Below are 12153 nucleotides of genomic sequence, written 5' to 3'. Positions count from 1 at the left end.
ACAGGAAATCAGAGCTAATGATGTTTCAAGGCTTCTTGTGCCCTTGAAAAATCTATGAATCAATAGGTAAAAAAAGAGGGAAGACGTTTTAAAGCAGTGTTTCCCGTGAATACATCATGGGATTTATTGAATCACAGGTACACAGCTAAAGACCAAGCCTTGTCTTCCTATGCATCATGTAACGTAGAAGTACTTCTGCACAGCTCAGAAACTGGGTGTTTTTACATTACCAGGTGCAGTTACATAGAAGGCAGTAACAGAGGAATACTATGTCATGAATAGCAAGTAACTGAAGCTGTTCTGCCTGCAAAAATAACTTGCCAAAAATTCCAGCTTTTTTCATAGCTAACGGGCTCAGTCAGAAGGCCAGATCAAGCCAAGGGAAATTTTTCCACAGATCTCATTGCACTTCAGAGTCTGAGCAGAAATTCCAGTTCAGGACAATACTTTAAAATGCGCTTAATTTTCAGAGAGTTCAGTTTTCACAACTCTGGGCATGTGCCAGCATGCAGTCCTGCATTTTTCTTGAATAATTCCTTGAAAAGCAGCATTCTTCTTTTAACTTGAAAATGGAAAGTAATTTTTTAATCTTTATTACCCAGTTACCAGCTCCATCATGAACATGCATCCATATTGTTTCAGTATTTTTAAATGCATTATTGATTTATTTGAACCTATGCTATTAGCTATGCAAGCGACCTCAATGCAATAATTCAAACCCTTCAGGCTTTTCTATGAAACAAAATCTCCAAGTAAAGCTCCACTGAAAATTCTGATTTAATACTACAGTCCTTGTCAAATCCTGCAAAAGAGCTCACCTGGCACAATGTGGGGCTAGTCTAGTTCCTGCTAACTACCAAACCAAGGAGGACATCGAGGACACTGAGAACACTGATCAAAGCAGCTGAGTTTTCACTGCACTTTCCCTAAAGCTGGTCAGAGAGGAGTTGTCTACCAATCTAGAGCCATTTTAGGCAAGAAGTCTAATCCTTATTTCCTGCTTTATTTCTTGCACCATCGCTGGGAACTGCACCTCAGGTTTCTAGCTCCGAAGGGCAGAGCTCCAGCTCTTCAGTTAAGGGACTAAATCCAACAAGTGGATGTGCTAACAGGGGAATATGCTCTTGCAAAGCGTGGCTTTAGCATGCTTGGCTAATGCTTGAATTCATGGCTTATTTTTGGAAGGAGAGAAAACAGATTTTCAGCATTGCAGAAACAAATTCAGTAACATAGACCTAAAGGGAAAATGTTGTTCCTTAGACAGTTAAGCACTTTTGAGATTCCTGCTGCAAGATGCCCAGCTTAAAAACCCCAGGCTGACAGCATTGATTTCAGGTAAATGGAAGAGAAGGCTGCTTTCAAATTACAATTAATTTCAAAAGCTTCAGCTACAAGACACCTGTATGGGAAGGCTCTGCAAACAGTAAATAGTAGTATTATTTCAGAGTACACGTCAAAATGCCAGGCACAGAGGTATCTGTCCTCGGAGAGTTGAAGTATCCGTGGTCCCTGGTACAACATTTGTTTATTACATTTCGGCGGTACATGCTGAGCTCTGCACTGGCAGCCACTGGCTGTATTCATCGTAACAGTAAGACTGTGTAATTCAAAGGCCTCTAACATGAGCTTTTCTGCATGCATTTGATCAGAACATGAAGCAATGGGTAGGATGCATTTCAGGCTAAAGAAAAAGAAAAAAAGGAGAAGCAGCACTTAGGATTCATATGTCTGCAGTATTTCTATCAGAGCGGTTAAGATGCCACAGCCTTTTCAACTGGCTTCTTAACACTGATGCGACAATGAAAGCCCATGAAGAAGGGAATCAGAAAAGCTTTATTCCCAGAGTTCACTGGCCATATTCTCTTCTGTCTAGCACTGATGTAAATGAAGGAGATTGCCAGAGTTGGCAGATCCAAGGTATGAAACAAGCACAGAGGCAGGGGACTGATTTTATTTCAAAGCATCTTCATTTCACTCCACCCTTTTGTCTTCGTCCTCTGCTGATTGCCTTGGAGCAGCAGGGAGGGTTGCAAGTGAAATTATCCCTGAAGTGGGACCATTATCAGCTCTTCTGTCTGGCTGGGGAAGAGAGCAGCACCGGCAGCTTGCCGTGTTGGCTCCCTCACGGGGCAAGACGAACAAGGAGCGTGGCTGAGCCCTGAGCCACACACACGCTAATGCATGGGTGCTCCCAGTAAGACAGTGCATTTATATCAACCTGCTGGAGTCCACTCTGGCATTGGCAAAAACCCGGCAGGCGTTGTATGTTGGGCTCTTCTCTGAGGGTGGGCCCTTGTTCTTTCGGACATGTGGACACCTTGGTGAGATTTTATGTCTGCTGCTGACAGTTGGAAACAATGCTAGCAATGCTAAAACACCAAACTGTGGTTTACGCTTCAAGACCTCTTGGAATTATGAAGTGTCTGATTCTGACATTCATGGCAGTTCACAGCTTTTTGTCCCCAAAATACTCTCTGCCAGGGATCGCTAATGAGGTGGCCACGGTGAAACGGCCCTAACCATTCCGGGGGCATAAGCTACCCTCCAGTCCTGCCAGTCATGGCTAAACACGGCAGACAGGCCGATGCATCCACCCAGGTCTCACATGATCACACGTTTACACAGACTTTCCTAAATTACTACTATACAGACTTTGTTGAGCTTGACACAGGTTTCATTGGTTTACATCCACAGATTGATGCAGCCTCTCTAACAGACCTTCTCCCTCTCCTGTAAAGGTTTTTAGATAAAACCCACTCATTTCTTTTCAAGATATTCTGACATGGTAAGTCCCAGAGGGCGTTCCTTGACATCTCTTGCACTTAGGATATTCTCAGTAATGCCAAGCAACGTGTACTTACTCAGTTCCAATGGACTTAGCCAAGATTTGCATTTGATAGGAGGCACCTGAGACTTCAGGCAATTTAATACATTCATGTAAAATAAACAGTAAATATATATACATGCTGGATCCAAAAAAGCATGACTCAGTCTATGCAGAAATGTACCGAAGACTTTGTAATGCACTGAGCATCATTTGCAGCAGTGGAAAAATAGCAAGGCTGGGCCCAGCAAGCGCCCACGCTGCCTAGCAGATTATGAAAAGTGACATGTGAGCCAAATTTGAGAAGCATATACCTTATTTAATGATACTCTACACTGATCTCCATTCTAGGGTTATAATTCAATGTTCATTTCTCCAAGTCCTTTCTGCACCAGTACAAATAACTTGTCTTAATTCTTCGTAAACTACTGGTGTAGCACATTCCCTTTCTCCTACCTCTTGACAGGTAGTAATAAGGTTCCACATTTGAGTGATTTCATTTGAAGGCTTTATATGTATATACACCTATGTGTGTGCATGTGTGTGTACTATATGCATGCATGCACACACACATGGACAGCTATTTAATTTTAGGCTATTTTAAATGGTGATTTCTGTACCTGAATTCTTTGTTTCCTAAAGCCTTAAGACCTTTGTTAAACCATTTTAGCCATTTGTTGGCTTTCTGTATAATGGGGTTTAGATTTTCACCTATGTAAGTTGTGAAGACAGAAATGGTTTGGATTAGCTAATTTAATCAAATTTCACGAGGCTCATGAATAGTATTGAGATGGAATCCAGTTTCTTGGAGAAGGAGACTTATGTTTATTAAATTAAATACAGTCCAACTGGGTTCTGCTCCATCCCAAGTAAGGAAAAAAAAATAAAGAAAAATTTGAGTGGCTATCTTAATGAAGCTGCCTTGGTACATAGCTCTCAATCATCACTGAAATAATGCTGTTTATCAGGTTTATCAAGCACAAATGGCAAAACGCAAATTGTTCTTTCACTATGTTTCTAAACAACTCAAAAGGAATGAAAAAATGTTTTAAGAAAACTGGACTTAGGTACATACATTCTTTCATCTTGCTGTGGGAGCTAATATTTGCCTTTATTACTTTCAGGGTGTGATTCCAAAAGTACTCAGCACTGATCCCGTTCCGATTCCTCTGAAGTCACCAGTAAAACTTTCGTTAGCTCAAAAAGATAGTATTGATGTTGGCTGCTTTTTTAAAAGAGCTTATTACCTTGGTGTTGCAGAAGCATTTGTCTTGAAGAACTGGCAAAGGTTAAAAGAAAATCCAGTAACAGAACAAACCAGAGTAACAACCAAGTCTTTTTCTTGTTGAAGTAATGACTCATAAAAGGGTACAGGCATTCCCTAACCTTCAAAGGTTTTATCAGTTCAGCTTAGAACTGATCATCACCAGTGATGAGGTTTTTTTTAATATGCAAATAAGATAGCTGGCTGCATTACAACTATGTCAGGTTTCCAGCCAGAAGGCAGAAGAGACGAGCCTCAGCTCCAGAGTTGGAAGATCGAGGAGCAGTGGAGTTTGGCAGCCTCCCAGAGGAAGCCGTATCTCAAGTAGCTGTGTTTTTGAGAGTAGCAGGTGAGACATACAAAAGCAAGTTGGCCTAATATAAAATCTATTATACCACAAAGAACTTGGTTAAAAACAAGTTGCTGCTTAGAAATTATGGGGACTCATCAAATAGTCTTTACCCAGAGTCGAGGTTTTTGGTTTGTTTTTTCTGAATTCCTAACATGCAACTGAAGAATTGAAGTTGTTTCTTGGCTGTAGCGGAAGCTAGAGAGGCAATCAGTCATTTATACATCCTTGAGGGACACCTTAGGATACGGTAAGCAATGCAGAATGTCCCTATATCCAGAATTCTCAGAACAATATGTCTGCTGTAGTGTCACTCCTGACATCAGATATAAACTTCTTCCCAGCCTATAACTGAATTTCCATGTTGATACATCCTGAGGGTACTGTTCAATACCATGGTATTAATTTTGAATGCACTTTACTCTGTTATGGAATATTTTTACCTAAACACTTTGTGTCACTGTCACCACCGTTCACTAGAATTCATTATTGCTGCAAGAAACATCAGAACACTATTGAAGGTCAGTAACTCTACGGAAGGGAAATAGAGAAACAAGCTGGCGGAAGTGCTCACCAAGCCACTTTCAATCCTTTGTCGGCAGTCCTGGCTAACTGGGCAGGTCCCAGCTGACTGGAGGTTAGCAAATGTGATGCCCACCTACAAGAAGGGCCGGAAGGAGGATCTGGGGAACTACAGGCCTGTCAGCCTGACCTTGGTACCGGGGAAGGTTATGGAGCAGATCATCTTGAGTGCCATCATGCGGCACGTACAGGACAACCAAGTGATCAGGCCCAGCCAGCATGGGTTTATGAAAGGCAGGTCCTGCTTGACTAACCTGATCTCCTATGACAAGGTGACGCACTTAGTGGATGAGGGAAAGGCTGTGGATGTTGTCTACCTGGACTTTAGTAAAGCCTTTGAGATCATTTCCCACAGCATTCTCCTGGAGAAGCTGGCTGCTCATGGCTTGGACAGGCATATGCTTTGCTGGGTAAAAAGCTGGCTGGATGGCCAGGCCCAGAGAGTGGTGGTGAATAGAGTTAAATCCAGTTGGCGGCCGGTCACAAGTGGTGTTCCCCAGGGCTCTGTGTTGGGGCCAGTTCTGTTTAATATCTTTATCAATGATCTGGACGAGGGGATTGAGTGCACCCTCAGTAAGTTTGACACCAAGTTGTGTGGGAGTGTTGATCTGCTTGAGGATAGGAAGGCTCTACAGAGGGACCTGGACAGGCTGGATCGAAGGGCTGGGGCCAGTTGTATGGGGTTCAACAAGGCCAAGTGCAAGGTCCTGCACTTGGGCCACAACAACCCCATGCAATGCTACAGGCTTGGGGAAGAGTGGCTGGAAAGCTGCCCGATGGAAAAGGACCTGGGGGTGTCAGTCGACAGCCGCCTGAATATGAGCCAGCAGTGTGCCCAGGTGGCCAAGAAGGCCAATGGCATCCTGGCTAGCATCAAAAATAGTGTGGCCAGCAGAGTAGGGCAGTGATCGTCCCCCTGTACTCGGCACTGGTGAGGCCGCACCTCAAATACTGTGTTCGGTTTTGGGCCCCTCACTACAAGAGAGACATTGAGGGGCTGGAGCGTGTCCAGAGAAGGGCAACGAAGCTGGGGAAGGGTCTGGAGCACAAGGCTGATGGGGAGCGGCTGAGGGACCTGGGGTTGTTTAGCCTGGAGAAAAGGAGGCTGAGGGGAGACCTTATCGCTCTCTACAATACCTGAAGGGAGGTTGTAGAGAGGTGGGTGTTAGTGTCTTCTCCCAGGTAACAAGTGATAGGATGAGAGGAAATGGCCTCAAGTTGCACCAGGGGAGGTTTAGATTGGATATTAGGAAAAAATTTTTCACTGAAAGGGTTGTCAAGCATTGGAACAGGCTGCCCAGGGAAGTGGCGGAGTGACCATCCCTGGAGGTATTTAAAAGACGGGTAGATGTGGTGTTAGGGACATGGTTTAGTGGCAGACTTGGCAGTGCTAAGTTAACGGTTGGACTCAATGATCTTAAAGGTCTTTTCCAACCTAAACGATTCTATGATTCTATGATCAAACAAATTAGTCAAAGTACATAGATACTCCAAGTTTGAAATCAAGAGCATTAAAATAGAGAGAACATATTAAAAACAGATAAATATTGGCTATATTGTGAAGAGCACCCCATCCTCTCCAAATTCTCTCTCTTTCTTCACAGATACACACAACAACAGGGTAACTATTTCTTCGAGGTTCATTTCTCATCTAAAGTCAGAGTATCTGTGAGCTTGTACCATAATTACTCCAGCAGCTAATTATGATGCCATAGACAGACCATTGTGACTCAAGGACTAGACTGAGCAAGCAGGAACAAATGCAAAGCAAACAATAACGTCTGTGCTTCCACAGCAGCACAGTGGATTTAGCAATAAATAGAAAAAAGAATACGCAGAAAAGAGAAAACAGATGAGAGAAAACTCAGAAAATGTATGATGTTCACAAATATTCTCTACAGACAAAGTGTTTTTAAGATTAGACTAAGCGTTCCTACAAGCAGCATACAAACTTTGAAGAATGCAGTGTAAGGGGAAAATTTACAAATACAATTCTCCGTAACAGAGGATCAGGGAAAACTTGTGGTCATATTTATACTGTTTCATGCTGAGCGGATGACAAGGCTAAGAATAAAACTGGTACTTACATCCTGAGCTGCCATTTGTTGGAACCAAAGTGAAGTTGGAGGCCCAGGGGTTACGCACGATATCCTGCCAATGAATGGTGTCTGCGAAGCAAAGAAATTTGTTCTGGCCAACATACACCCCTCCATTCAGTATTTCTGCATAAAAGAACAAGAGAACATACTTGTAAGACTTTAGACATACAGCTGATTAAATCTATTGCTGCTTTGTGTACTGGAGAGAGAGGGCATGAAATTTAAATGCAAAGAATTCTCACTGTAATCTCACTTAATACTCTGAAAACTGGAGGGCAAGTAGCTTACAGTATATGTAAACAGGAACCATATATTTATATGCAGAAGAAACCTAATGACGACAGCTACACAGTTGCTAGATGAGTTATTGGATTTACCTGTTGTTCCACTGTAATCACGTATGGAACAGTACTGTTATTTGTGGGTAAAATAACCTTCAAGACTTAACTGACTTTAAAAACACAAGCAATCAACCACAATATGCTGTATTTCATTTATATGTATGAATGCTTAAAACATACGATAAACTAACGTGCTCCGCTGGGGTGGGAATTTTCTGAGCCCACAGTACATGAGAAGGGTCCAGTCATCATGATGTCTGGAAAAGCATGTTTTCTGATCAGACTGTGCTGCCGTAATACCATGATCCAAAATACTCAAATACTCAATATCTATGATCCAAATCTCAAATACTATGATCCAAAACCACCATTGACATGCCTTGCCGGAAGCTTTGTGTCAAAGGAAGACGGTTTCTCAGCAGATAAAAGTTTGGGGTTTTTTTAATTTTCATGTTTGTATCAGTTGATTTTAAAAAGTGGATTGTTCCCCTATCTCTAAAGACTTGATTTGTCAAATCTCAACATAAAAATGATCTCACAGTTGTTGGTTTCCTCTGGAGCAATAACTTTTTTTTTTAACCCTCTAAACTCTTGTTCAAATTCACAATTTCTCTTCTTAACCTGGCTCTCGTATTTCCAAAGCAAAGGACAATCCATGTGACTTCCATTAAAGTTAACAGGAGCTACGCAGCTAAAACCTCCTGCACCACTTAGTGTCAGAGATTCAAACCTCAGCAAAGAAATGTTGAAGGTTAGTTACTAATGGCACCTTAGAATGACATTAAGCGCTGCTATACAGCCAGGAGTGTCACACTTCTCACAGAGACATTAAGAGTAAATCTATGGTAGCAATGATTAAGGTCGTCTGGTAGTCCTCATCTCCCAAGAAAACCTTTAAAAGCTGTAGTGGGAATGCTAATGTCGACAAACAACAAGGAATGAATTACTGCTTTTTTTTTTAAATTTCAGGGTTTACAGGCTACGGCCTGTAGAGCAGGCAGCCCCCAAGAAAAGAACGTATTAAATAAAGGATCATCTGTAAATACATCCTTCCACCATATTAATCAGTTCAGAGTATTACTATTTCTTAGAAGCCTCGGGTTTAAAAGCTTGGCTTTTCATTGAAAAGGGGCTTAAAAATGAAAACAATAATAATAATAATCTTATACAGAAAAGAGTCCAGATTAGAGATATAGTAATGATCTGTCTGTATGATATTCTTATGATCCCTGAAAAAACCCATACAGCATCTGTTAGCAATTCTGCTCTGGGGAAAAAGTGGGACTTAGAAAAACACTTGAAAACATGACTAGTGATGATTTCTCTGTGTTGTCCCAGCTATGCAGGATGACCTAGTCCATTATGGCCCAGAGTTTGATTAAAAATAACATCTAACAAGCCATGAAAAACTGTAAAATCTACATTCATAGCTTCTTAAATAGCTGTCACTATCGGTTGGTACATCTGAACACCTGCCACTGCCATGACTTCCGGTTTTTAGAGCATTCACTCATGACAATACCCATCAAATTTTCTTTTCTGCTAGGAACTTTGATGCATTCTTGTGTAGCAGGCAGCATCTCACTCTAAAAGTAACGCTAATAGTTTCAATTTGTGGAGAAAGACTTTTTTCAGCGTAAAAGTAACCAGAAAGTGCCCCCTCTGTACTATAAGGAAAGCTGCCAGCTTTCTTTGTGATTTACTAAAAGCAAACATGGAAACTGCTCTGACTTCCCCCTCACTGAATAGGAAGCGTTGTTCCTGCTGCCCTTCCCCAAAAACGTGATGCAGTATCTTCATTTGCCCTGCACTGTACCATTTTTCACAGGTGACAGGATGAAAGTTTACAGGTCTATTCATGCGGTGAGGCGCTAATAAACCTGAGTAATAATATCAAAGATGGGCTCTTACAGATATTAAATAACCCCGAGTTCAAATTTTAGTACAATCTTTAAAGTACTTGTGCTTGACTCTTCCTGCTCTGTAGGATCCAGATGCATTCCCTTTCTACCTTCCCGTTCCAACCTGCTATCCTACTTTTCTTTATGCTGAGTCCTTGGCATGTGTAAATCAGCACAGATGCACTGACTTCACTGACTTAACCTCAAATGCATTTTGCACTTCTCTGCCCTCTCTTAGCAAGAACAATGCCTGGAAAGACCTAATAAACCCTGTTACATGTTAAGCAAATGAAGCACAAATGTAATCAATATACAATAGAGTTACTGTATAATGAACTCATCATCATAAAGTCATCATCTCATTTTATTTTACAGCACTGAAAGTGAGAGATAAACAATAAACAGGAGGAGAAAGGCAAGCATCTCTGCCTATGCAGACGAGCTAGCAAAGGAAGCCAGGCAAAAAGAGCTTCCTTCTCCTGCTTGCAACACCCGAGGTGCCTCTTTGCTGAACTCTTTCTGAGGCTGGAGCAGGAAAGAGAACGACAAGTCCCCTAGTGCATTTTGTGATTTCTACTGCGAAGAAAGAAGCTAGTTCCTGCCAAAGCGGCACTGAAAAGGACTGCTCACAGTGCAACCTATTTTAAATACCATTTTGGGGAGAATATTTTTGTTTTCTAAAACAATTCTTTGTGACATTGGAAGTTAGTCTAAGTACAACACTGCTGCTTGAGACAGGAGGCACAGCACTCGGCTCTATTAACTGCTGCCTGAAATACCTACCATGCCGTGCTGGCAGCAAACGTTACCCTTGGACTTCTACACTGCTCAGGGACAGAGAGTTACAAAAGGGGATTTTGAAGCAGGAGACCCACTAGATTTCATTGGGAAAAGAGTTCCTAAAGGTGTCAGACAATTTTGGACACCTTCCTGTGAGATACTGATGGCCACACTTAAGAGTACCACGATCTCCCATTTTGGCACCAGGGCTGCAGCCGGTGCTCTGAGCAAAGAAGTAGCTCCAAGGTGTTTTGCCACTTGATTCTGAAGTGAATGCAAAATCTTATCATCTTCCTCACTAGAGCTACTTTACTGGCTTAAAAGCTTTATAATTCTGTAACCAAAGTTATATGAAAATAAATCAGCAAGTGCACTCGCCACTGACTCCTGTCATTATTTTGCTTATTGCTGCCAAATGATTGCGGGGAACTTATATATGCATATTATTAAAATTCTATTAAATGGTTATTTATTCAAGAAGCTAAATCAGAAATGTATTATCTCTTATATCTGCTATTTTCTTGCTTCCACTAGCCCAGTGATGAAGCAGAACCGTTACCTCATAACTTTGGTAACCTAGCATACAATAGTTACAAGACTAACAAGAGAAATGGAAACATACAGGTCTCTGGCGACCATGAATCTTACACTTTCCATAACGTGCCATGGAACACAGATAGGTACATCACACACAATTTGTACTTAGTCTGCTAGGTTCAAAAAGGGACTAAATTCGTAACATCTATTCTAATAGAATGAGTTTGACTGGAGTCAGTGAAAATGCATCACCAGCCACCAGAAGCTTAAGATCACTGTAAATAAGGGACACTAGGGACACTAACTAGCTCTGCAAGTGTGTTGTCTGTTTAGACTAGAGATGGAAAGAGCTCTTCTTCATTCATCTGTTAAAAGGGCATTTTCTTCAGCTGACTTTTTCTTGTGTACAGTGTAATCCCTCATGGTCTGTTATCTAATTTCTAATGTGGATTAAATTGGCAAAACATGTTCACATTCCGCAACGTATCCTGAAGCACAAGTAACTCCTGTGTGTCGATATGGAGTGGGGGCTGTAGGCACCTATTTAGCAGTAGAATCTGGTTCTAAAATTGTTACAAAATTGGTTACAAAAATTGCTATTGCTAGTCAAGGTCGCAAATTAAGAGCTCTTCTCTGGTGCTATGAAGCCAGCTGCCATGGTGAACTGGAAGAAGGCATAGTGAGAGAGAAGAGAACTAGCTCTAAAGCGGGCAGAGAAAGGGGAAGGAGTTAATTAGGAAAAACTGTTGGGCATGTCCACTGTAACCACTTCAAAAGCAAACCAGAAGATATCTTATACCTTCCAAGCTGACTGTCTGCTAAGGAAACAGCTGTCTTTTATGCTACACCATATACAGGTAATACTCTGCACATACGTATTATATAATGCATGTTGATGACACCTTAATTTCCAAGGTCAGCCTCCTTTCGAGCTGAAGCATCTCTGCATGCTGACAGTGCTGCATCTTTGCCATCATCACCCAGGTGATGGGGATCTGTTGTCAGATACTGTATCACTCTCTTACACTGTCATATTTCATCCAAGATGCTGAACGCGTTATCCGAAAATGGCTTTGGCCTGGAAATTTCATGCCAAACCAAGTCTTTTGATCTCTTAGCATAGCTGATTGCTGATGACCCACTGGGAAAGCACTTCAGGTCCATCATTAATAAGCTATGTCTTAAAGGGTAATGAGAACTGGGTGCTTTAGGAGACAATAGCTCATCCATCATCAATCAAGATCTGAAGTTTTTATACAGATGATTTAAGAAGAGTTGGACTGTGTAAAATTGAAATGTCACATTTGTATTGGGAGATGGGGGGAGCTTGGTAATGAAAATGAGAGTTTTAACCTTCTCCATTTCAGCTCAATGACCACACTGAAAAGCTCATGGATGTGGAATCTGTGTACCAGCTAGAAGCCCCAGACAGCCTTCGATCTCAATTATACAATTTCAAGTAAAGATTATCTGGGT

General features: G+C 41.7%; 1 protein-coding gene across 1 annotated transcript in view; it reads right to left on the bottom strand.

Moving 5' to 3' along the window:
• The window catches only part of ERBB4 (erb-b2 receptor tyrosine kinase 4), a 416956-nt gene that overhangs the window by 207833 nt on the left and 196970 nt on the right, over nt 1-12153 (bottom strand). Inside the window, exon 4 of the mRNA XM_075511224.1 lies at nt 7107-7241. Coding sequence (XP_075367339.1) covers nt 7107-7241 — 135 coding nt within the window. The remainder of the gene's footprint in view (nt 1-7106; nt 7242-12153) is intronic.

The sequence above is a fragment of the Mycteria americana genome, chromosome 9, assembly GCF_035582795.1.
Source record: "Mycteria americana isolate JAX WOST 10 ecotype Jacksonville Zoo and Gardens chromosome 9, USCA_MyAme_1.0, whole genome shotgun sequence".
Taxonomy (NCBI): domain Eukaryota; kingdom Metazoa; phylum Chordata; class Aves; order Ciconiiformes; family Ciconiidae; genus Mycteria; species Mycteria americana.
This window is presented reverse-complemented; position numbering and strand designations above follow the sequence as displayed.